The sequence below is a fragment of the Marmota flaviventris genome, chromosome 1 (genome assembly GCF_047511675.1).
Source record: "Marmota flaviventris isolate mMarFla1 chromosome 1, mMarFla1.hap1, whole genome shotgun sequence".
NCBI classification, from domain to species: domain Eukaryota; kingdom Metazoa; phylum Chordata; class Mammalia; order Rodentia; family Sciuridae; genus Marmota; species Marmota flaviventris.
Window position 1 is genome coordinate 189,280,283 of NC_092498.1, and position 27,079 is coordinate 189,307,361.

General features: G+C 36.4%; 1 protein-coding gene across 20 annotated transcripts in view; it reads left to right on the plus strand.

The window, feature by feature from the left end:
• Positions 1-27,079, plus strand: part of Rbms3 (RNA binding motif single stranded interacting protein 3) — a 1,055,032-nt gene that overhangs the window by 566,448 nt on the left and 461,505 nt on the right. For all 20 annotated transcript variants that reach the window (XM_071619646.1, XM_071619615.1, XM_071619630.1 and 17 more), the window contains one exon: positions 15,920-15,978. In XM_071619646.1, the coding sequence (XP_071475747.1) occupies positions 15,920-15,978 (59 nt within the window). The remainder of the gene's footprint in view (positions 1-15,919; positions 15,979-27,079) is intronic.

Here is a 27,079-nt window from a genome sequence, read left to right on the forward strand (position 1 = left end):
ACCCCACTGTAGAAAATATATGAAGAGACCTTTCTATAATTACACACACACACACACACCCACACACACACACATACAGAGACATCTTTTTCTTGATTTTTTAAACATAAAATTTCCAGAAAGAAGTAATGAATATTAACTCAAAAGATACTTTTGGCAATTATAAAATAGCTGGTAGGCATATCCATTAGTAGGTGTGATCTGAGGATACCTTTATCTTTTTGAAATTTATTGGTGTAATAACATACCTAGAATAATGTGTGATAGTTTGAATCTGTACTGTCCCTCAAAAGCCCATGTGTTAAGGATTTAGTCATCATCTTGGTGCTATTGTGATATGGTGGAGTCTTTATGAGATGGATCCTGATGGACGGCGAAGTTAGGTTAGTGGGCATATACCCTTGGAGGGGATATGGGACCCCAGTCTCTTCCTCTCTTCTTTTTGCTTCTTGGCACTTGTGAGGTGAGCCGCCACCTCTATCACATACTTCCTGCCATTATGGACTACCTTGTTAAAGTCCCAAAAGCATTGGGGCTAATCAACCATGGACTGGAACCTCTGAAACTATGAGCCAAAATAAACCGTTCTTCCCTTTAAATTCTTTCTCTTTGGTATTTCTTCAAAGAGACAGGAAGTGAACTAATACATGAGGATCCACTCAAAATTTAAAAAGCCTATAGAAATGAACTAAAGGAATTGTCACCTGTATATTTTCTGAGGGCATTCTTTAGTATTTAGTAACTATTCACCATTGACCAATAGGCAAATAAATAAACAAATTTAGTAATTAATGATAATTGTGAAAATTCCCTTATATGTGAATTATAAACACCCAGTGAGGATCATTATTTAATTAATTCATGTTTGTATGTGTGAATTATCCTGCTAAAATTTTCTAGCATAACTTACAGAAATTTTATATACCTTTCTTTTGGTATGGTTTATACTTAAAAGTCAGATAGAAAGTATTGAAAGTATTAGGGCTAGATAAAATTATCTATGTTTTGCAACTAGAACTGTGTAAACAGGTGAGTAAAAAAACATTAGAAAAGACAATTGAACAACAAAGCAAATCTTTGGTGAAATTATTATTATTTTCTATATTTCTATTTTATTGTCTGATTTTATGAAATATATTTTCTCTATTTTAGAAAAAAATAGTCAACCTATTCTCACATCAATTCTCAGGTAAGGAGTGTACTGAAGACAGTTAAGCAGATTTCCGTTTTATGGGCATGAAATGTAGCTTTTCATTACATTTAGAGTTAAGGAAAGTGGAACCAATTATGTTCCCACGGCATATGAAAAGTACCCACTACACAAACATATCCACTTTTACTTGGGCTGCAACCACGGTTAACATTTAGATAAGTGAACAAGAGGCTACCGCCTGAGCAGAATACATGACGCCTCCCTGGGTGAATTCCATGGTGTATTTCACGTATTTCATGTCTGTAACTATAGCACAATAAATCCCATGACCATTGAACTGGGAAAAGTCACGGAGCTCTGAAGGGAACTCACTTAGAAATGGAATGGGTCTTATTACAAGAAGTTATATATGTATGGACACTCAGTGCTTATGCTATTCACTTCAAAACTACTATTTTCATTGCTGTAATTAATTTTGTATGAGGAGAGATTTAATTACTTTTTTCCCCAATTACTGTTTTTGATGCAGCTAAAAAGTTCACATTAAAACCTAAAATGTTGACTATTTTCTCTAACCCTTCATTTATACTTTTGTTTCCAGATTTCCTCTACAGTCAGCCTGGGGCAACTAGTTCTGAATTAAAGACTTTAGAGTCTTTAATAATTTTATGTGTTGTGGGTGTAACAAAAAATGTTTCAGTTTTAAGTTTGCTTTGAAGCTGATAAGTGATGTGGGTTTTAAATGCTCATCATTGTCTATTTAACATTTTTTTGTGTGTTCTCTGTGGTGACAGGGGGAACTAAGTAAGGAAGGCATGGTTTAGGTTTAAGTAACTCTCAGGATTACCATAGAGTGGGCACCATGCTGTGAAGGGCATGGCACTGGTGTCCTGAGACAAAAGCTGTTCCTTAATCAGCTAAAAGAAAGAGAGTGTGAGTAGAATACATCTGGAGAGGATAATGGTAGTGGTATTAGGCAACAGAAGTTGGCTAGAGAGGCTGTGAGAAAGTAAGAACAGTTAGGGCTGATGGAATTGCATTATAGCAAGAAATATTCTAAGAAACATCTAATAATTAAACTTGGTTAGATGTAAGGGCTCATCTTAGGGAATAATAGGAACAGAGGTGTTAAAGTGAACCTCGTATCTAATACAGTTGTCTAATACAGTATAAGATACTTGAAGCATTTGAAGGACCAAAAGGCTATCAAAACAAAACCAAAAAATTCTTGGATTTTTTAAAATGAAACATACTGCAATCCAGCTGGGCAAGCTAATAGATATGATAATGAAGAGTTTATTATGATGGGAATAGAGTCTGTAATGGACTCTTAAGGTACTATTAAATAAAAAAAAAAATCCAAGGAATAATTAATCAAGAGCAAAGCATTGTCAGTAAGTGATTAGCTTCAAAAATTCTTTTTCTTATTGCACCACAGTTAAGTACAGCAGGTCTTATCTTTCCTGGAGGAATATTACCACACCATCAGATGTTTGCAGTATTTCTTTCTCCTGGGTACCGATCACTTTTTGCTAATACAAATATGTATTAGCCATGGGATCTCCCCTCAAGTAATTTGGGATATGATCTGTGTTGAAATACAAAGACCCATAGTCATAAGTGTTTCAAGAGAATGTGAAACAGGGCTTTGGGTTGTGTGGGGACAGTTAGCATGTCATAAGAAGACCATTGTGTGGAGCCTTGTGAAAGCGAGAGACAAGTTATACTCAAGTGTATTAGATAAAAGTTGATCAGGTAAAAGAATCCATAACAAGATATTCTCTTCTTCCTGGTGTGTATGGGGAGCACTGAATTTTTCTTGCATTTTCCTTTTAGCTCTAGCATGACCCTCCCCAGTGGCACAAACTAAATAAATGTCACAGGAGTGTTCTTTATCATGCAAAATACCCCATGGAATGCAAGGAATGCCCTCAGGGGTGTGTGTGTACACCTGCAGTTATAGTGGGAAGGATTAAAGTAAATAAAAGCACCAGAATTCACTGATACTTGAGACAGCATTACACAAATTTTGCAATCTGCTCTCTCTTGATTATACTTTATGGAATCAAATTGTAACATCATCCTGAATTTCCTGATTACTAGGCATTTGAAAGATTGTGTTTCACCTGCAGCAACTACTGTTTTCGAATATCTACTATAAGCATAACTGTGAGATTTTTTTTTTTTTTTTTTTTTGGTACTGGGAATTGAACCAGAGGCACTTTGCCATTGAGCCATATGCTGAACCATATGCCATATCTCCAGACCTTTTCATTTTTATTTTTATTTTTTGAGACAGGGTCTCCCTAAGTTTCTTAGTGTTGTGCTGAGTTGCTGAAGCTGGCCTTGAATTTACAATCCTCTGACCTCAGCCACCCATGTCACTGGGATTATAGACATGCACCATCATGTCTGGCCTTTTCAAAAGTATTTAGTATGTACCCTTTAAGTCTCATCCACCCAGTAAGGGAGTTATATATATTTACATGTAATTTTAAGCGTTCTGTGTGCAATATACAGAGTACAAAGCCACATAGTTTTCACAATGATATCATAGCACTGTTGATTAATATTATTATGAATTATTTGACTATATACTGGACAGTGGACTTCCTGGTATAGTTCCATAACTACTGGTCTTTTGGGTGACACAGAGCAGCTTTATTCAATATGCTTCTCAAAATTTAATATAAAGATATTGATGTATTGACTAAAATGCCTGTGTTTCTTCTACTTGGATACTTTGCTTTGTATGTTTTTGTAATTAAAGAAAAGAGGGTGACTTTAAATTAACGTTGGTTCTGGTTTCATCTTTTCTGCTTTCTCTGTGTGTTAGCTTCCCCTTTGCCTTTATGGAACTGCTTCTTTCCATATTACATAGCTTTGTCTATTTTGCCCTTTGTGAATTTCGATTCTTTTAAATGAGGCAGTTGTATTTGTGTATAGCTGAATCACAGAAGTGTGTTTTTAAATGTTATGAACCTCAGAAAGATTCCACAGACAGCTCAAGACTCTCATTCTCTTATAGACAAATCTTCCTGGGGAATAGATCTTTGAGTTCTTTGCATTAGTCACTTATACCAATCAGAAAAATTATGTATCCAATAAAAAGCTTACAGCGGTTGCTATACTATATGAGATTTCTCTTTAGAAATTTTACCTCATTTTTTTTCCTTGGACTGTCTTTGTGGACTTAAAATAATACAATTCCATAAAACAGTTTACAATGAAGACTTTAAAACTGTTTTATCAGTTTGACCCTTGAGTGGCGTTATAGCTCACTCTCAGGTGAATTTGAAGCAAATATGCTGAATGTAAGATATAAAAAGCAAGTTGTCATCTGTAGGATGTGTACCTCACCACTTTGCAAAGTGAGTGATAATTCTTTATCTAGATATACCTGACTCTCCTTGCCATCCTAATCCTTATTGTTTTGTATGATTTTTCGGGGTGTGATGAATGGTATATACTCATTTATTCTTCATTCAACAAATGTTTATTAAGCCCAATGTTTAAGGCTAGGAATATTAAAAAAAATAAAAGACTTACACTGTATTCTTGAAGAATTCTTCCTCAATATTATGGTAAGGAGAGATACAGTATAGCACACTATAATACAATAATGATAAAATATGCTCTTGATCATTTATATAACTCATGATTCAATGCAATCTCTAACAGAAATATGCCCAAAGTTCTGTTAGATTGGTTGGACAGAAGATAAATTAGCTACTTGGGGAAGAGAGGAAAGACATCAGATAGATGTCACTTGAGCTGGAAGGAGGAAGACATGCATGAGGCATAAATGGTCTTGGAAAAGATTAGAATGTGAGTGACCCTTGCCAGGCTCAGGAGTTGATACTACATTAGTAACAGAAGCAACACAAACTTTCTTGAGAACCTAATATATGCTTTGTAACTGTTCTGGAAGATATGCTAGCATCAATCATTTAGTTCACCCAGGCTACTATAGCAAAATGCCACAAATCCTCTGGTTTATAGGTGATCGCAATTTATTTCTTACAGTTCTGGAGGCTGGACAATTGAAGATAAAGACATCAGCAGATTCAGTGTTTAGTGAGAGCCAGCACTCTGTGTTCTCACATGTTGGAGGAGGCAGAGAAACTCTCAGCGCCTCTTTCATAAGGACACTAACAACATTCACAAGGGTGAAAGCCCTCATAACCCAATCCCAAAGTCCCCACCTCCTAATCAACATCACACAGGCGATTGCATTTCAACATATGGATTTAGAGAGAACAAAAACATTCAGATTACAGCCACAAGAGTATGTTATATATGCGAGAATTCCACTGCCACAAAATGTGGCCCTAAAAATTGTCACATATGCTCCATGTTTGATGGAGTTTTTGGTTTTTTTTTCCTTAAATACTACAAAGACTGTAGGTGATGTCAGGATTTTCAGCATCTGAGATTTAAGGTCTTCTTCAAATAGTCCATCTGCTACAAAGCTGTTTTTCATTGTGCATTCAGTTCATGTTAGGTATACAGTTGTACTAGAAGCTACTATATGTCACAAAGCCACACACTTCTTTATGGAATGAATTTCTTTCAAAGTGAGCTCTAGCAATTAGTGGCAAATGTTCAGCTATATCATTTCCAAAGAATGTTGGCCCTCTATCTGCTTTTTAGGGTACTAACCAATTCCCACATTTGCAAAATCTTACAAATGGTTTTGTAGCCTCTTGACTAGACGGAAGACTAACTTTTATTTATTCACTATAGGTAGGGTAACTATGAAACAAGGAAAGAGTAGTAATGTTGCAGTCAACCAGACCTGAATTAAAATTCAGTTACTTAAGCATTGTATGAATTTGGGCAGGTAACTTAATTTACCAAACTTTAATTTTTTTGACCTTTAAAACAATAAGAATAATAAAATCAATTTATCTGGGTGGGGGCATGAGTGTTTGAAGTAAAATATCTAATATACTCTGTCACATAGCTGGTGCTTAGATGATGGTAAATGTGTGTGTGTCTGTGTGTATGTGTGTCTGTATACATGTAGTCTAACTATTAGTAGGTGGTTCTGATCTTTAAAAGTTGCCAAGTCCATATAAAGGACTAAAAAAAATCATATCATATTTTAATGGGGATTTACTGAGCATCAGGCTCTATTCTGAATATGTTAGGGATGATATGGGTAGTATACAATTATCTGGGACCCTGAATGATGAAGGTCTGATTAAAGAGACAATCTCATGGGGGAAAATAGATGATATTATAAAATTATAAAAACATTTAAATGAAATGTTAGACGATTTTGTATAGGCTGTGACCATAGCAGCTCTTGAGATTTGGGAAAAATAAGTAGTGATCAAGGAAGTCAGAACATACAGTTTAACTCTAAAATACCTGCATTACTTAGAAAAGCAGAGGCTGGAAGACATCAGTATCAAGGTCACAAATTCCCAATTTTTCAGGCTCAGTCTACCTAGAAAATCTGCTTCATTTGGAGTTTACATTACTTGATAAAATTTCCAAATCAACTTTGAAAAATTTGAATATTCTGCAAAAAAAATCAAGATTTCTTTCAAAAAATCAAGAGCTCTATAAATGTGGGGATTCTATCCTTTTATCTTTATAGTGACTGGTGTTGAATAGCGGGTGTCCCTCCAGCTGGGGCCTGAGTTGTAGTCTACAACCCAGACCTGTTCCTTTACCTGACTGGCTTCAGCCTTGGAATCATTTCAAGAGGGCTTTTAGGGGTGAGTTGCTGGGGGAGGGGGGATGTTGAGCACTGTCATGTCAGTGAAGGTGATCTAGCATCCAAGGGGAATTACCTGGTACCTCTAGTTGGAGATGCAGTGATGAGGTTTGAGGGTATAGGCAGATCTAGAGTAGGAAACGTGAACATGAAATACAATGGGAATTCAAAACTGGTAATGAAGGGGATTTTTAGTACAGTCATTTTTGTGGTGTTGTGCTTAGATCAGCTCTTATGCACAATCCAGGCAAACTGAATCATAAACTGTGGGGATGGAGACCCAGAGTTATAAGAAACCATCCAGGTGATCCTGATTCACATTAACTTTGAAAAAAAATTTTTTTAAAGTTCATTATGGTTATACATAATAGTAGGGTTCATTTGACATACTTGCATGGAATAATAATGCCCCCCCTTTTGGGGGAGGTACTAGGGACTGAACTCAGGGGCACTTGACCACTGAGCCACAACCCCAGATCTATTTTGTATTTTATCTAGAGACAGGGTGTCACTGAGTTGCTTAGTGCCTCACTTTTGTTGAGGCTGGCTTGGAACTCACGATCCTCCTGCCTCAGCCTCCCAAACCACTGGGATTAAGGGTGTGCGCCACCATGTCTGGCTAATTTCCCCTTTTCAGTATGCAGTGCTTCCTCTTTCTCTCCCTTTCTCCTTTTGCCTATTCTCCTTTCTCTCTTAGTCTTCGTTTTATCTATTTATTGTTTTTTAAATTGGTGCTTTATAGATATCCATCAAAGATGGAATTCACTGTGGTGTATTCATATGTGTACATAGTGGACTTTTTTCAAATTTATTCCATGCACACTAACTTTTGAAACTTATCAACTTAATGAATAAATACTACAGCACCAAAACACAAGTGGACTGAGAATTAAACTTTGTGTAAATGTGAAAGATGATATATCAAGAACTATGTAATGTTTTGAACAACAAACAATAAAAATAAATAAATAAATAAATACAAAAAAAATAAATAAACTTTGATGTATACATATTTTACGGAACCTTGAGGAGTAAAAATAATGGAGATAAAGAGGTATATACTAGCCAGGAACAGTGGCACACTCCTGTAATCCCAGGGGCTCCAGAGGCTGAGGCAGGAGGAGTGCAAATTCAAAGCCAGCTTCAGCAAAAGTGAGGTACTAAGCAACTCAGTGAAACCCTGTCTCTAAATAAAATATAAAATAGGGCTGGGGATGTGGTTCAGTGGTTGAGTGCTCCTGAATTCAATCCCCAGTACCCACCCCCGCCAAAAGTATATACTAATTCACAATGGGAGGGGCTAAAGAAAAATATAGGTACTATGGATTGGGCAGAGGGGAATGAAGGAGGGGAGGAGGTATAGGATAGTAGAATGATTCGGACATTATTACCCTATGTACCTACACGATTACACAACTGGTATGATTCTCCAACATGTACAACCAGAAGAATGAAAAGTTACATTCCATTTATGTCTGATGTGTCAAAATGCATTCTACTGTCACGTATAATTAATGAGAACAAACAAAACAAAACAAAAAGAAGTATATGCAAAGAACAAGCAGGCTAGGATAACTCACGGAATCTAAGGGATTTCAGAAGGAAGGTGTTCAAGGAGGTTGAATGGTAGCAAGATATCCAGGCTGATGATAACTGATTATTTCACTCATTCCGAAGTTACTGGCTATTTTTAAAAGTCTGATTCCACAGGAACAACACAGAAATTGGGCAGTGGGCAGATAGAAGTAGCAGAAGTAAAGCAATCATACAGGAAGTCAGGGCATGGATGAATAGAAGAAAACCAAATGATGCCCAGGGTACAGCAGACAAGGCTTTGCATATGTGTAAGGGTAGATAGAGTGGGAAGAGGCCTAGCATTGGGGAAACGTTTATATTTCTGAAAAATATAGGTGATATGTAGGGACACAGGCCACAGGCATCACAGGAGTGAATCATAATTGAAGGGGAGACAAAAACAGTGACTTTTGTTTGGAGACAGGAGGGATGGCTAGAGGCGTGAGAGCTGGAGGTAGCATATTGAAGTGCTGGCAGGGCCTGGGATCTGCAGCCCAACTTTTGGAGACTGGATAGTGCTTTTGCTGCTTGCTAGTTATGTAACCTTGGGAAGGTTATAAGATGTCGCTGGCTCCTTGTCCTCATCTTTAAATTCAGTTCCAGACAAGAGCCAACCTCATGGGGGTTGTGGTGATGACTAACATGATTTGATGTATGTAGAGAGCTTTGAACAGCTGGCCCATAGGAAGTGTGAGAAAAGGGATGCCAACTAAATAAAACAAATTGGGATGGATGTCAGAGAGGCTCAAAAATGGAGACACATGGAATCCTGAGCATGTAAAAACCCCTCCAAAATCTAAAAGCCACTTACAGAAGACTCTGGAAATTGATACCACAAGATTTGGCTCTTGAAGACAAAATGGCTCCCGGGGGCGTGTTGCTGTTCACAGTCAACCATGCATGAATAAATGAGCAGTTGACAGCCCTGAAGACCAAGGAATGCCAGGGTCAGGATGTGGTCAACCAGGTAAAATGACTTTCTTAGCTGACGGCCAGGATAGGAGAAAATAGAGAAGAGGGTGAGCCTAGGATAAGGATACAGAGCAGTGGATACTGGTGGAACGTTAGGCCATGAAAGTATCTGGGAAGGTCAGGGAGACAATACTGAATTGGTTGAGCCTGGAATAGAACAAGCCAGAAGTCAGGTGCAGCCTGAAGGAACCCTAGTGAGGCAAGAGCAAACAGGAAATCCACTGGGAACATAAATGAGAAGCCATGCTAACACCGAAGCCCATGTGTCCTGAGGAGGGCTTCATCAGCACTGAGCTAGAATGTGCTGACTCTACCACACGGTCAAAAGATACCCATATCTGAGTTATCAGTTATGCTATTCAGTAAATGCACAGGTAACAAGGAAGGATTTAGTAAAAGAATGGAAACATAGAAGCAATTAGTATGTTACATATTGTGCTAGGAGTTTTAACATGGTATTTTATTTAATGCTTAGAGACAGTGTAAAAAAAATAGGGCTTAGTTATCACATTATACAAATCAAGAAACAGCAGCTAAGGAGTATAGTAATGTGCCCCAGGCCATATGGGTATTAGAGCTTAGAGTCACATCTATATTATTTGATTCTGAAGCCCCTTGTCTTTTTCTAAATTAGCTGACAAAATATGAAAGGATGCTAAGCATGCTCAAATATGCTGTGATCAGTTGGAAAGAGGACCCAGATGTATGTGATTTGCAACCCTGTTGGCATGGAAACCTCTTTATCACAGCCTTCTGCTAAGAGGGCAGACTAATCTACCCCATTCCTATAACCTAAATATATAACCTTAATGTACAACGGATGAGGTACTAACTGTAAGAATTAGAAAACTAGTGATTCTCTATTTCATTTAGAGATTGAAAATGAAAATATGCATTTTTGGTCTGCTGCATCTGTTCCATGTTGACATCCATTTCTACTTAAAGAACCAGTAAAGACATTAACCAGTTAGTAATCAATATGTGTATACCAAGTTTCTTACTAGATTAACACTCTAATTCAATCAAATATACTATCAACCAGTTATTTTGGGTGAAGAATGAGAATAGATATTGCCCGTATTTTCAGATACATTATAGGTATCTGAAAAAGAATGTCAAACAGGTGGATTTTAGTTGTAATTTGTCATTGTATTGGCTAAATGATGAACATCATTAGGCAAAAACTCTAAGAAACATTGTCCATTTTTAAAACATAGACTGTTATTTGAATGAAAGAAAATGCAGTTTGGGATATGGTTGTTGATGTCTGTGGAAAGCTCCCATAGTCTCTGGGGTCCTACATATCTCATGCTTTGCAGTTTGTGTTTGTCTTTTGGAGCAGTGATTCTCAGAGCACCACCTGTTGTGCCAGACTCACCTGGGAAACACAAAATTCTCCAGGCCCGCTATAGAGTTAGAATTTCAGGGGAAGGGCCCAGCAATATGTGTTAGCAAACCATCCTAGTCATTCTTGTGCACATGAAAGCTTGAGCACCACTGTTTTTTAGAGTAGGTCATACTTGAAATACAACAGTACAGCCCCTTGGATCCCATTGAACTTGTTTGTAGCATGAAAATATAATTTGCTAAATAGTAACACACTGATCTGAAAAAAGAAACTTTTTTAGAATTGCTTTTCTTTAAGAAATATGAAGAGCACTTATGATTTTCAAAAGAACTTTTCTAGAAATCTCACTTCTATAGGCTCTTCTTTTAAGTTCTTTGGAGGGTGCTTTGCACAGACATGTATGATAACTGGAGACATTTTGTAGAATATATTTGTGAAATTTACTTGGTGTTGATACATGGTTTAGAGTTTCTTTCTTTTTTTTTTAACTTACACATGACAGTAGAATGTATTTTTTTTAACTTTTCTTTTTTTTTTTTAGTTGACAATGAACACAATATCTTTATTTATTTTTATGTGGTGCTGAGGATGGAACCCAGTGCCTCACATGTGTGAGGCAGGCCCTCTACTACTGAGCTACAGCCCTAGCCCAGTAGAATGTATTTTGACATATACATGGGCTATAACTTATTCTTGTGGTTGTATATCATGTGAAGTCACACTGGTCATGTTTTCATATATAAACATAGGAAAATTATGTCGGATTCATTGATTCATTCTATTGTCTCCCATTCCCATCTCCCTTCCCTTACCCCCACTCTGCCCTGTCCAGTCCAGTGGACTACCTGTGCCCCCAGCCTATTGTGAGTTAGCATTCGAATATCAGAGAGAACATTTGGCCTTTGGGTTTTGGGGATTGGCTTGTTTCATTTGGCATGATAGTCTTCAGTTCCATCCATTTACCTGCAAATGCCATTAGAGAAGTGCAAATTAAAACTGCACTTAGCTTTCATCTCACTCCAGTCAGAAGGGCAATTATCAAGAATTTAAGTAACAATAAATGTTGGCGAGGATGTGGGAAGAAAGCCACTCTCATACATTGCTGGTGGGACTGCAAATTGGTGCAACCTTTCTGAAAAGCAGTATGGAGATTCCTCAGAAAACCTCATTTTACCTTAATTACCTCTTTAAAGATGTTGCCTCTGGTATAGTCACATTCTGAGGAACTGGGGGTGAATATTTCCACCTATTAATTTCAGCCCATAACAAATACACATACCTTGTCCACTTACTTTTAGTTTGAACTGGTTAATCCTTCAGAATATTAATGGTTGTGAACTTGTAGATGAAACCAATGTAGTCCATCAAGGACAGCCCTCCTGCATTCCAACAGGGGCCCCAGAGCTACAGATTTGCTCCATTAGCATCTCCAAATGCCAAAGAATGAATGAGCCATCTAAAAGTAGGCAAACAACCACATTTGCTAAAAGGATAATGTTTCATCCATTAAATAAATGTGATACCTTTTTCTAGTCTGGTATCAATATAGAAGGCATGTGAAAAATGAGTTCGCTGAGAGTTAATTGACTGCGGAGACTCTATTTTCAGTCTCTGCCTGTATTTTTTGAATTAATATACACAGTGGGTGATTCAGCAAAGGATTTAAAAATAAATTCTTTGTAGAATGCTCCCAACAATTTGATGCCTTCATAATTCATGAAGAGTAGACCCATAATAGCTTCTTATTTTCTCTTCAACTTTGGAAATAAAATATGCCATTAGTTTAAATTAGGCTTGTATGTGGAATAATCAAGTGTATCAACAAATATAGTTTGACTCAGATATCACTTAACACTAAGAATAAGTGCCAGGAAAGAAATGGCTATTTTAAAAAAAATCTTATGTAAAACCTGTATTAACAACTGAAGCTAAAAATATTTTAGAGATGATGGACAACATATGAGTTTATACAATTCAGTTATGAAAGCTCAAACATAAGATTTATACTTATTGTAGAATAGCTACTGTTTAAGGAAATACTCTTAGAATGTAAGGAAAATGCTCTTTGACATCTGGCTTTATTTGGTGACCACAGGAGCATTCTGGGTAGTTGGTGAATATGTAGATGCAATATGGAGCGATATATATATATATATATTTTTTTTTTTAATGTCGGAAGGTGTTAGCAGTGCTATATCAGGGCTTCTCACATTGCCGGGAGAAGGCCCACATGGAAAGAATTACTGTATCAAATGTGGTCACTTCATTTATTTCTTTCCCCCAAGAAGTTCAAACCTCCAGGGAGGTAGGCCATGGATAGTATTCTATCTCTTCTTGCTGTAGGAAACGAAAAGACAGAGACATGAATTGGATTTGTCTGAAAGCTTTTGGATCCAGGAGGCACCTGGGACCACTACTTAGGTGTCCATTTCCAGGCATCCTTCAGTCATTTGGTCACATTTTTTTCCCTCTAATATCAGACTTTTGCTTTCCACTCGTGGGTGGCTCAGTTGGAGACAAACTTTATGAAGACTTAAGTCTTGATCTAAAACCTGGAAAGGGGAAGAGTGAAGGAGGTAAATATAGGTTTAAGATTTCCTCTTTCTTTTCTTTTTTTAACCTCAAAGATCTTATTTTTTTCCTTTACAGTGTGCAAAAATATACTTTTAGTGTGTCTAGTAGTTTTTTTCCAGTCTCTTTGTATACTTGGACAAAACGCTAGGAAAATAAATTTAATATAGCTCTTCACAAGTTTAATATTAGCTTGGTGGCTTCTGTGCTTGTGTCTTTTAAAAAAGTGGCTTAAACTTTATTTACCTATAGCAGTTGTTGACTTGGCAGGTCATGAAGAATACAGCCCCACTCATGCAGAAAGTACCTGTTTGCCCTTGTGAGAGTTCAGACATGAACTGTAACCAGTGGCCCATTAAGTACCTTCTCTTGTTGTTCAAAGCATATCCTAGCTCTGCAAAATAATGGTTAATGCAGAACATTGTAACAAAGCCAACGGTTGAAATTCCTATAACTCCAGTGAGGGTAGAGGTTGTGTCAAGTTTTCAGAGTTGGGTTCCATTGTTTTATTACTTCACAGTGTTGGAAAGTCTCACCTAGAGTGCAATGAGAAATAGGGAAGTCAGGAAACAGTTTACTACTATGGTGAGTGATTTTTTTTTGTGTGTGTGTGTGTGTGTGTGTGATTTTTCCATTTAAGGTAATATTGTAATAGTTTGTGGGAAATAAAGTAAGTTCTTTTTCTTCTTTTTTATTAAATTGCTTGCCAAAATATAAAATACAAGTGCTTTCTACAAGAATGCACTTGATTTTTTTAAAGTTGTTGTAAAATAATGATAGCAGCATTTTCCATATCCTACATTTAATGGAGAAGAAAATATCCTTGTGATATTGAGGTAGTGATATAATATGCATACCTTCAGTCCAGAGTCCCCTTGTGAGATGTCATTCTGTATAAAAAAAAGTAATTTTCAATTTTATTTAAAAGCTAGAGCTAAATTTTAATTTTGAAGGTACTTCTATAAAAATTTCAGGAGAAGCTTTAGAAACCAATTAAGAAGGATTTTTATCTTAAGGCTTTCGTTGCCTGACATTATGCGTTAGTTATACATATTTTAAATTCTTTTTCTCTCTGTTTTTTTTTTAAATCATTCGCATACTGTATTAGCAGAACCTTTTGTGGAAAATAGTTTCAGCAAATATCCTTTTTCACCATCATCATCATCATCATCATCATCATCTTCTTTTTTTATTTCTCTATATTTTGCAAATGTTTCTTTGCCTAAATTGTCCAAAACTAGTAAGTATTACATCTAGTTCCTTGATACGATCTGTGAATCATTGTCTACTGAAGGAACTGTTCAAATATGATATTATTTTACTGGTTACTTTTCCCAAAGAGAAACTCTTGTATGAAATCAGAGTTTGCAAGAGAGGCATGTATGTGTTTTCTGTGAAGTGAGAAAGGTCAGGTGTAGAGGGTTTGGAAGGGAATGAGCATATAAGTTACTAGGCATAGAGGTAATACAAAATAAACAAAAAAAGTTTTAAACTTATGAGTGTTTGTGTGACCAATTGCATGAGAACATAGCTAATGAAACTCCTTTCACTAAACATAATGGTGTAAATTGTAAACCTCATCTTTTAGCAAATAAAAGATCCTTGCCCAATTTCTTTCCAGAAGATTTTGACAGTCTAAATAGTAGTGATTTAGTGGCTGTTTGAAATAGAATCTTTATCCTCTTTTATGTCTCATCTACCACAGAGAATGCCAAATACTGGTATTCTACAGTAGATGAGAGGATGATCATAATGGGTGGAAGAGCTAAGATTAAATGTGAGCTTACTGTCAGCCACTGCCCTCAGTTCTTCAAGTTTGTCCCATTTAGCCCTCACATCAGCCCTAGAGGGAAGATACTATTATCTCATCTTATATATTTACAAATAAATTTGTATCATTGCAAATAAATAATAATCCACACTATTATTTGAATAGTTTTGTCTACGTCACTAGATGATGAAATGATGTAAAGAGTCCCTGAGGTGGCCAATCAAACACATCCAGGCTGAACTGGGATTCCAGCTGTGGCCGTTTAGCATCATGGTATATTTTTTGAACTACTCCACTAACTGCCTATGGAACCTAACACCTGGATTTCTGAAGATGTGAAGTTGATTGAACTGGATTTCATATATGTAGTTTCTCATTTTTTCATAAGAAAAAAACCTGAAATCTAAGGTAGATGGGTTAAACTCTTCAAAGTCACAGCAGTAGGTATGAGTCAGAATGGGAGGTGAACCCCATTCAACCTGGCCCTGAGGCTTATACTGTTCTCCATGAGTCCATAGACAACAATTTACCTTGATCACAATCACATGCATTTCCTTTCAGCCACCAACAATAGTTCAATAGGTTTATCTATGAAGACACAACCCAGTGCTCAGGTAGGGGAAATGCACTGCAGAGTAATAAAGAAGATCTTGAGAAAGGAGATCATCCAGGTGTGAAATGGGAGTTCAGAACTTGTTTTCCGTGGTATATTCACGCTCAATTATGCCCCGAAGTTCATTAGGCTATTTTAAGTCTGTTCCTTGGGTTACAATAACAGGGCTTTTTCTTTCTCTGTTTCAGGTATGGAAAAATTGTATCCACAAAGGCAATTCTTGACAAAAACACAAATCAATGCAAAGGTATGTATAAGGGCATCCATACTCTGAGCTCTCTCCTATGCTGTTTGATTGATGGTTCCTGAATCATGGTGGTCGAGGCCTCAGCTGCACAATGATGGCAGTGTACAGTATATGGCAACCCTCTTTAATAATGCCAGTGCTTTGATGAGTTGTATTTCTGGTAACATCGCTCATTAATTTTTTTCATTAACAAACAAAATGAAAATCACAAATCAGAACAAGTATCAAATTGCTTCAGCATAAAACTAAATTACCTCCTAACAACTTTGGGTTGTCTGATTTGAATGATATTATCAGGGATGCAAATTGATTTCCTATATAAAAATGAGGAGCACTGGGGGAAACTTTCTCTTGCAAAGCATGTTTTAATTTCTCTGTTCTTTAAAGCTTTAGCAACATTTGTTGACAAGGAATAAATTTATTGATGGGCCCACTGTATCTAAACTTTGGCTATAAATAATTCACAGGATTTCAGAGTTGGTATTTCATTTAGTCAGGCTTTTTTTTTCTTTTCCTGAAAACATATCTGAAGTCTTTTGACTGTGGCTTATATTTCTCAGTGTCTGAGAATCCCATATACTTTTAAAGGTTGTGTTACATTTTTATTTGTGAAATCTATATGGTCTCTCTTGCATGACTCCGGTTCTTACTGGAAAATTGGAAAGCTTCTTATAACATATGTTGTTTGTTGTTCTTAATCCAGTCTTCACTGTAATACTGAGATCAAGAAGTGTGGAAGAGCCAAGATCATTTTAAAAACTGTCCCCATTTCTTATGCAAATATTATATGCACACATTTTAAGGAAAAAACCCCACTCATATGTGCATATATATTTGGGTAATGGGAGCCAGAGTCAATTTAGCAGTTTAAAAAAAATAGCATTCCATGTCTCCTTTAAGCTAAAAACTACAGTAGTTACTATAAAGCAATGATAAGACATGGTTTCTGCCACCCAAATGTTCTATTTCTTGTTGAAAAGAAATCAAGAAACGATTCTTAATATTCCTATTAAGAAACGTGCATTGCCCTAGTTTATGTCAGAGTGCCACAGAAGTACCTGTAACAGAGGTATCTATAGAATGATATCATGATCAGAACTGTACTATTGGCATAGCCCTGTTTGGGGGTAAATGCAGTTTTAACAATGTGCTGAAGGAGATTCCTTTCTGGGGAATGAAATTTATAAAAGCAAGGCAGAATGCTTGATATCAGGATCAAGTTGATGTTCTGGAGAAAGAGTTTCAGAATATAGTTATATAGTTATATACTATATAATATAGTTGAGTAGACCCATGTAGCTGGCTTGAAAAATCAGACCTGTTAAGGAATTTGGTAGAGAGAAGGATGGGATGAAGCTTTTGGAGGCTTTAAAAATGTTTTTCTGTAGGTTTCAAACTTATTTCTGCATATAACATGGACCCTTTGATATTAATAGTTTTTGAGTAGATATACTATGATTGCTTATGTATTTAAGAAAAGATATTTCAGCAAAAATGGGTGATATTGGATTACAAGGAGAGAAAGTGAAGACAGATAAAGAAAAAAAAAAGAAGTTTTGAAGCCATAGGTCAAGGGTAAAAATAAGGATAGAGTCATTCTGTTTTCTAATTATCATTAGGGTAGTGGAAAGGGGTCACTATAGAACCAGTTACTCTCTATGAAGATGAAAGGGAAGGCAGCATCAAGTGAAGCTTGCATTTTGGGTGTTCATGATTGGGGAAGAGGATTTGCTGCTCATAGAGGTTAGAAGTCCAGAAGTAGCAATCACAAGTTTTGCGGGGAAGATGATAAATTCCGTACTGGACGTGCTGAGCTAGAGGACCTGGCATAGCAATTGTGTAGGAAACGTCAAAGAGGAATCTGCGAGAAAGCTTAGGGTTACAGATGGCCAAGGGAGTGAGATCACCAATGGACAGTCTGTGGAAGGGGAATGGGCAGGGGTACATTAGGGAGAGCAACTGAAAACAGTATTTTGGAGAACATGTAGGAGTAAAACTGGAGCATGACAGTCATTCCTGGCTGTGGGAAGCCTCTGGTATGTTAGAAGCATTAGAGTATGATTCCCAATCTATTTCCAAACTCTTTTGGGTAAAAATATCTATGGGACCAACCAGAGAAAATTGAGATCCCAAGACAGGCAGCTGATATCATTGATGAAATACCAACCAGAGGCATTAATCAATCATAGGCAAACAACATCAGGGAACCCTCGTACATTCTATGATGTATTTGATAGCTGCAGTGGTCCATATGAAAGGGCCCTTCCCTAGGCAGATTTTTGTTCAACCATTCAGACATCTCTGATCACTGGATATCATTGGAAAGGACATAGAGGAGATTGTCCATGTGGAAAACTATCCTTGTATAATTGTGTGGTTTGAAAAGTGATTTAACCAAAAGCAGGCCAGAGTCTTCTTAAGTAAGTTATCCAGTGTGCAGGAGAAGCTAATCTGTACAAACTACTGTGGGGCTCCTCAGCTTAAGTCCTAACTCCTATCCATAATTTTTGGTAAGTGCTCATTTAGTTTTCTGTCTCTCTAGCGAGATGTTTGAAAATAACGAAGACAGGGCCTGTGTAATCTAGAATACCTCTTTCCAAAGTGGGAAGTGTGCAGGGTATAGATACATGGCTTATTTGGAGTAGTAGAAAAAATTACTAGAACATGCATCTCTTTTGGTTTCTACATGAACTTTTTGTAAATATTTTGCTATGTAAACATCATAAATACCTATGTCTTCAATATGTAAGTATTGGGTTTTCCACTCCAAGATATTTGTATTCCTAGCAGTCAGGTTTGAAAAAGTAGTTTGGAAATTATTGGTCTTAAAACATAATAGGCACCCGTAACTATGAAAGAGAAAAGGAAGAAGTAAGGGGAGGGGAGGAGATGGAGCAGGGGAGACTGTGGAACAAACTGGGAAAGTTTCATGAATGCATGAAATCGATCCTTCAGTCATGCTGAAGCTGACTGTGGGGACTAGAGGGATGGAGATCTTTTGCTGAGAAGGTCATGTGAAGAAGCCTTGGTGATGATGTGACCATTATACACTTACAAAAATCCTCCAGTCACCTTGTTTTGGCCTCAGCCTTTGGAACCTGTGGTTAGCAGTAGTGACTCTGACTGATGATCACCTTCACCAAGCACATCATGTGAGGGGCACTAAAAAGTAAGCAGTCATGATCAGAAGTGTACTATTGGCATGGTCATGTTTTGGGACAAATAACCATCTTAATGGGGTACTGAGTCCTATTTAGGGCATGTCCTTCCAGAAAAGTGGACCTTGATGTAATTACACATAGAGACAATTAGGAAGAGACAAAAATTACATTTCAGGAGAATGGTTGTTAGTTATGAATGATGATCATGGAATAAGTCTCTGAGATGTGGAAGAAGATACAGGTGTTCAGGGAGTTCAAGGACCTCATGAAACCAGGTACTGGAACAAAGATCTCAGGGTTTACTGCAATCCTCCAGAAATGAAGCAAGGAAGAAGTTGACAAAAGTGACTAATCCAGAAACTATTTGTGGAAAAATAACTAGAATGATAAATTGAGGGTCTGTAGACTATGGTGGAAATGAAGGTTAAGCTGGTTTTAAAGTTGGTTGACGTGAGATTCTAAATTGGAGATTTTAGATAGGACTGGGGCAGTATTGAGAAAGGAACATGCAAGACTCCCACCCACTCACTATGAAAGAAGTGGGTAGAACGGTGTGGACGAAAACAACAACACAATAGAATAACAAAAACTTGAGAGGGCTACAAGAGAAGAGGTATCCTTAGGGCAAGTTAGGCAATCATCGGAAATATGAAAATTAAAGCAATTTACAGTGATCATTTATATCCACTCAAAAAGCAAACACGTGGGCCATCCAGTGCTGCTCAGTGTGAAACTGGTGCATGACGTCTTCACCATTACCATGCTACATTGGAAGTCTTTTTGCAAAGTTGGTTCAGAAAGAGCAATAAAGGGCATAGTCATTGATACTGATTATTCCGCTGAGAACATTTTACCAAAGATTTTATTCAACATATTTTTAAAATTATGTATACATGCAACCACTTTGAACACTCTTCTATTCTCCACTCTAGAAAAATATACAGGCAACATTCAAATTCTAGTTTATGGACCATATACAACTGTTACATAGCTATTAAATTGGTAATCATAAGAACTAAACTGTCAAATCCTGGGAAATGTTTGTCATGTGAAACTAGATCAGTATTAAAGAATATAAAATAACCTAAACATAGAGATATATAAATATATGAAAATCAGCATAGCTATGTTATGACTGTGGTGGATCTGTACTGCGTTGGTGGATCACTGCCACTCCACTTTGTAGCTGTGTAACTTGGAGTCAATTACTCAACCTTGCTGTGACTTAGTTTCCCTATCTGTAAAGAGATAATGATAAGAGGGCCTCATTCACAGAATGTTGTGATGATTAAATGAGTTATATTTGGAAAATGCTTGACAAAGTCTCATTTTTTTTCTATAAAATGCTTTTATACAAAATCGTTTCTGTTAAAATGTAGAATTATGTGTGATATATTACTATTATATTCATGTTTATCTAAATCTGTTCTGAAGGAAAACAAAAATACATCTCTTAGAACTGGTTTTAATTATATTTATATTTTTATTGTTCTTTCTATGAAACCTGAATAACTCATGATCATGTTTTTGGGTTTTTTTTTTTTGTTTTGTTTTATAAAATCATTTCCTATGAATAGTAAAGAATTAGAATGCCATGCTTTGCTTCTTTAAGTAATGGGCAGAAGTTGAGTTATTTAGGACCATTGCTTTCTTAAGGGAAGAAATTGAAAAGTGTGGAAAGCGGCTTCTTAAAACAAAATCACTAAGGTCATTGAGACTGTCATTATAGAACACAAATTGGATTTGTTCTTTCCTGAGACACTTGGTTTTCCATCATTAGCAACTTCGCCTGAGATGAAGGGTGTGCAGTTAAAACTAAACATTATGAAGACAAGGATTTATTCCATTTTGCTTTTAAAGATGTGATACAGAATCATTTTTTCATGAGCTGTTGCATAAGCAGCAGATCAGATGCAAGTTAGTTTTTAGTTGAGGTCTGAGAAAGTGCATGCATTAGAGATAAAGAGGAAGGGTATCAAAATTAACCTCCGTGAAATAGCCCCACAGACTCTTGACTATTTTAGCATCGGAAAGACAGGTTTAGTTGTCTCCCTCATACTACCTATGAGCCTGTCAGGTGTGGATGCTAGTTGGGTGGGGACACACACTCCTTGCTCTGTTGGGAAGCATTTTCCGGAACTTTTTCAACATAACCTCTGTTTTCAAGATTGCTCGTTCTTGGGTGGTGGCTGCGACTGCTTTGGTTCTGTGTAATATAACAACATAAAACAAAACCATCACCGTCAGGCCAAAATGACCAGAAGTTGCTGAACAAAGCCAGCAATCTCTCCAGATGGGAAGTAATGAAAAACAGACCACAGACTCTTTCAGATACTCAAACACAAGGACTAAATTAAGAGCTATCGCACGAGTTTCTGAGATGTGTGCTGCTTTGTTTTTTGTTTGTTTTGGTTTTGTTTGTCCCACTGGGTTTTCCTCCTGAGTCCCAATGTATGAGTTAGTTTAAATGGTTGGGGAAAATTAAATGAAAGAAGCTATTGACAACAAGGTGTTCATCTTAAATGAATTTGGTTGTCTCTGCTTTTTAAGGTCGGCTGTCCTTTCTCCACCCTCCCACACCCCTATTTTTCTGACATGCTATGTGTTTGGAGCAGAGGGAATGAGTAATGGATATTCCATAGAAAGTTTCCATGCCTAATAGCCATGGGTGTAAGAAGAGAGGGAGTGCTCGCGACACATACAGTCGCACCATGAGGAGTCTGAAATACGCCCTCCTGCCTCCCAAGTCACAGGCTGGTTGAATTATATTTATTGAAACTAATGTTGCCTTTGACATTTCACTTAAAAATCAAAAATGATGACAAGCATCTAATAGTTCAGGAACAATCCATGAGTGATATCATTCATTCATTTTTTTTGGGGGGGAGGGCTGTACCAGGGATTAGACTCAGGGGCACTTGGCCACTGAGCCACATCCCCAGACCTACTTTGCATTTTATTTAGGGACAGGGTCTCACTGAGTTGCTTAGCACCTCATTTTTGCTGAGGCTGGCTTGAAACTTGCGATCCTCAATCTTCAGCCACCCGAGCTGCTGGGATTATAGGCGTGCACCTGTAATCTTGTCTTTTCTTCAGTCAAGGGAAAAATTCTGCCTGCTAAAATGTTTGGAGATGGATAGTGACAGAGAGAGGTGTGTGACTATTGTTGGACTGTATTTATTTAGTAGTTCTAGATCCATGGCCGTTTGTCTACTTTGTTTTAAGTATTTCTCGGTGATTAAATATGAGGCCAAACAGTTGGATGTACTTGGAATTAATTTTATTTTTGTTTTCTTCCTTATGCACTGACAGGAAATATTTATATAGCCAGTAAGTGAAGAGCAGATTGCTGTACGAAACCCATGGACCAGCAGGAAGGGCAAATACTATATTTGCTCATGTTTTTAGGAATAGTCATGATACAGTGGGACATTGCCCCTACCTATGGATCAGTCCTACCAAGGGATATTGACATGCACCGGGTTGTAATGTACATGCATCAGTGAGTAGAACTATTTAATTCTGGCAGAGAGCAAACTTACCTGAGCTGTTCCACATAGAATCAAAGAAAGCAAAGGGAAAAACCCAGTGCCATGCTACGGAGAGGCTCTTTACTAGTACCTTTTATTTCCTGAAAGCAGTGCAAACTAAAATAAATGTTCTGTGAAATTTATGAGTCTGAGGAATTACATTTTGAGAGGAATAGGTACCTTCACCAGGTGGGCTCACAGTCTATTGAGCAAGAAGCTCATGAAACAAAATGGTCTGAAAAACACATTTATTCAATTTTCAAATAATGGAATTAGATTACTTAAAGAAAAAAAAAGGACAAAAACAGTTGTAAGTTGTATGTTCCTTTGATATCGCAGATGTGTGATATTTCTGTACGTTTCTTTCATGAATTTTACTGTATTCTGGCATTCATTTTGCCACTAGTCACAGGTAATCAATATAAAAACTGACATGTTTGTTTGGTGTTGATATTGGCCTTTATTTTTATTTCAGAAGAGGTTAGTTTATGTAGGAACTTTAGTACCTTTAGCCAGTGCATTGGGCTGATTCAGAATTGTTCTGTAGGTACTGTTTACATGGAATTTTTATTCTTGGCCTATTTTGAGGAAAATGACAGTCTTTTTTAATGATTTTATAGCCAGAGTTTGGGGAAAAACAATATTCACATTGATGGTCAATGGTTTCCATTTGTTCTCTTTAGCTCAACTAGACAACTACAGCTAAACTTATTTCTCCTGCCAAAAATAATTCCTCCTAATTTATTGTTTGCAATATCTGAGTACTAGACATTTTAAAGAATCATATGGTGATGATGATGATCATCATATCATTATTAACTTCAAGAAGGCTTTGGAATCAGTGTAAACAAAATAGATATTCATATTTTGGAAGACATACACTTGCACGTTTTTCTTCATGAGAGTTTTATAGCTACCTGTTTACTCAGCCTTTGCTTAGAGTTGCTGTTTCATGTATGTTAGGCAAAAGTAATAAAAATGTCCACAAACCAGTATGGCAGTGCACACCTGTAATATCAGCAACTCAGAAAAGTAAGGCAGGAGAATTGCCAATTTTGAGACCAGTCTCTGCAGTTAATCAAATAAAAAAAAATAAATATTAAAAAATTAGAAAGCACCAGGATGTAGCTCATTGGTAAAGCATCTCTGGGTTTAATCTGAAGAGAGAGAGAGAAAAGAAAGCCCACAAGCACTAAATATAACAGACAATATTGCTATTTTAAACCTAAGTTTGTATTTGATAGCATTTAATACTGTACCTATCTTATGCTTTTACACATGCACAAATGATGTGATTTCATTAGGAATAATTTTTAAATATTGCGGTGGAATGTTAAATGTCATAAAAATAAAAAAAATAAGAGTTATGTCTCACGATCAAAATGTTTCTAAGCCATGTTTTCTAACTGAACAGCAATCCCTTTGCCCAGATAAGGCATCTACTCTGCTACGTTCAGTACCCTGTGTTTAGAGTCTGACTTGTGTCAATACACATAAGATGCTCTTTCTTCTTGCTTCTCCTAGACTACATCAATTGTTTTTTGGTGGACTCTTCCCATCTTGTCTAAACATTTTGCAACACCAGCTTCGTGAAACACCTTCCAAGATCAAAAATCTTTTGCTTTACCATCTCTCCTGTTTCTACAATTAGGGTCATTTTTGTAGATTTTAATCTCCTCAGGCTTCGGGTGGGACTTACTTTCCATGGCCAATGACTTCAGGACAGAAGACATTCTGAAGTAGTTACTTAGATTCCAGGGCTTTGTCTTTCTCTCCAGGCTGGTAAAAATATTAACGGCACCAAAGACATACTGATGCACATGTAAAAAAATAATAAAAACTACACAAACAACAAAGCAATGATTTCTAACTCAGGATGTTTATTTTATTAATGTGGAATTATCCCTTTTGTTGCCTAAAAGTTATCTATTTTCACTCATCAGTGATCTTATAAAGATATGAAAAGTTTTAGATGGTAATATATATTTAAAATGATACACAAAATATAATAATGTGTGAGAGGCACTAGTATGTATGTGTGTGTCAGTTTATTAAAATTTAAGTAAACTTTCAATACCACATAAATAAATAGAATTGCAGATATTCAAAAAAATAAACAAAAAAGACACTCCATGGATTTTTTAGTTGTAATCTATACAAAAGAAAGAAAGAAAGAAATTGATTTAGTTTCTTGGATATGTTACATAATATCTCCAAACATCTGTTTCCTCAAACAGTCAGACGATATTATTTATATCCACAATAGGGAAATTATTTTCCAAGTTTCACGGAACCATGTTTGTTGTGTTTCTGGCATAGATATCAGGTAAACGTTTGTATGGTCTGAGACATTTCTTCTCACAGGAACCAGGTTGTCAAAGGCTTCTACACATCTCACATGTTTTAATGTGGTTCTGAGTACATTTTAAGTGTTGAAGGAATGTGTGTTTCATGAGTTGACATGTGTTTATTGAGTCAGGCTTTGCTAATAACAGAAACTAAAAGTACTTCAAGGATGATTCTTTCCTGCGTTTGGTGTTGGCTATACGATAGCCCTCAGGATTTTTCAGGCCTATAAACCCGATGTCTTTGAGAAAAAGCACATTCCACCACAGTGGCAGGTGGTGGAATTCATTCTGATTGAGTTGGATAGGTTCTGAAAAAAAAAAAATGCTTCTGGGTTCACCCTTTGGTATGCTGTTCACTCTGCAGTGTTGTTTTACAAGTTCAAAGGTAAAAAGAAGAAAAAAGAGTCTAAAAATGTTCACTTTCTTGGTTTGTGAAACCATGGAAAAGCATATAAAATTGAAGACATGGTTGGCAGTATTTTGACTGATGCTTGTTATTATTCTTATTAATTTATTATTATTTAATCTAATCCTATTACTATTAAAAATATCTATTTCTTTGCTTTAAGAAGGAATGAGAGGTCTAGAGTTGAAAGAGAAAAATCCAGGTACATAGCAAAAAAAATTAAAAATATAAAAAGTTCACTATAAAACCCTAGATTTAATTTGAAAGATAAATATATCATTGCTATTGTTCTTGAAGTGTTTACAAGTGGCTCAAATATCTCTTTATCCATAAAATATTGGTGATCTAAGGACTGGGTATCATATGATCATTTTTAAAGCTGGCATGCTTTTCTTCCTGTGTTGTTGGGGAATAAGAGAAAAGTGCGAGGTTTGCATTTAATCTCTGCTTGTGATGAGTAAAAAGCTCTTCATTTTAATTGTCAGGCATCATGTGAGACTTACTGGCCACTCAGCTGATGTTAACCCTGAAGTGGAAGGAACCCATATTCATGGAGTGTCTTTAGCCCACCCTCTCTGTGGCATCTTTAAAGAAATAGTTTCTCAATAAACAAAAATTACCTCAAATTGCAGATCACGGATGCTCACACTTTCAGAGCTTATACACTATGGGAAAAGTAAAAGCTAAAACTAAAGGTTTCTGGGAAGCAATTGCTAAAGAACACACTGCACGTTGGGATGCAGTTCTTTGATAGGAAAAATTGCACAGGAGATGTATGAATGAAATCAAGTTTCAAAATTCCTTGAGAAATATAAGTCCTCTTGGAATGTCTTTGGGGGAAGGTTTGCTATAATAGATAAATTAAACTAGATTTTAATTTAAGGAATGGATGAAAAAAGGGATTTTTTTTCTTGTAAAGGAAAACTATATGAGGTAGAATTTGGAGTCTCATAAAAATTATTATTAAACTATTATAATTTAACAGTTTTTTTAAAAAAAGTTCTCATAAGATTTTTTAATGACAAGGGGTTCAAGATGAAAAAATTTCTAATTTTACATGTCAGATATAAAGAACTTATGGGTAGTATCTTTTCATAGGGAAGCAGATGATGAAATTGAGTGATTTAATAAGAGGAAAACTTAACAAGTCAATGATTTCCCTATTTTTCTCTAACTCATCTCAATTTATCAATTGTGTTTTAAACTAAATGAGAGCAACTCTAGGTGAAATATAAATCCACATAAAAAATCTCTTAGATGTGATAGTAACATATTTATTAAAGTTACATAATCATATGTGTTTGTCAGCATGTCTCTGTGTATCACATTTTCAAGATATTTGAGATGCTTTTATGCTAAGATAATTTTGAATCATTTATCCATAGATTTACTTCTTAAATGCTTTGTAATTGATCAGGTGTGGTGCCACATCAGCCAAAGAAGTGCTGGGGAAGTTGTTATCTTTCAGTAGATTCCAGTTTTTTTGTGGTTTTCTTCTGTTGGAAGAAATAATCTAAGACAAGCAACAATGAGTTAACATGGCATTCACAATTACCAAATAAAAGCTTGTGCAAACATTGAAAAAGTTTGCATATTTGAAACCTGTATGAAAATGTCTACAGCTCTACTTTGTAGCAGTGTATTTGCCACTCATTA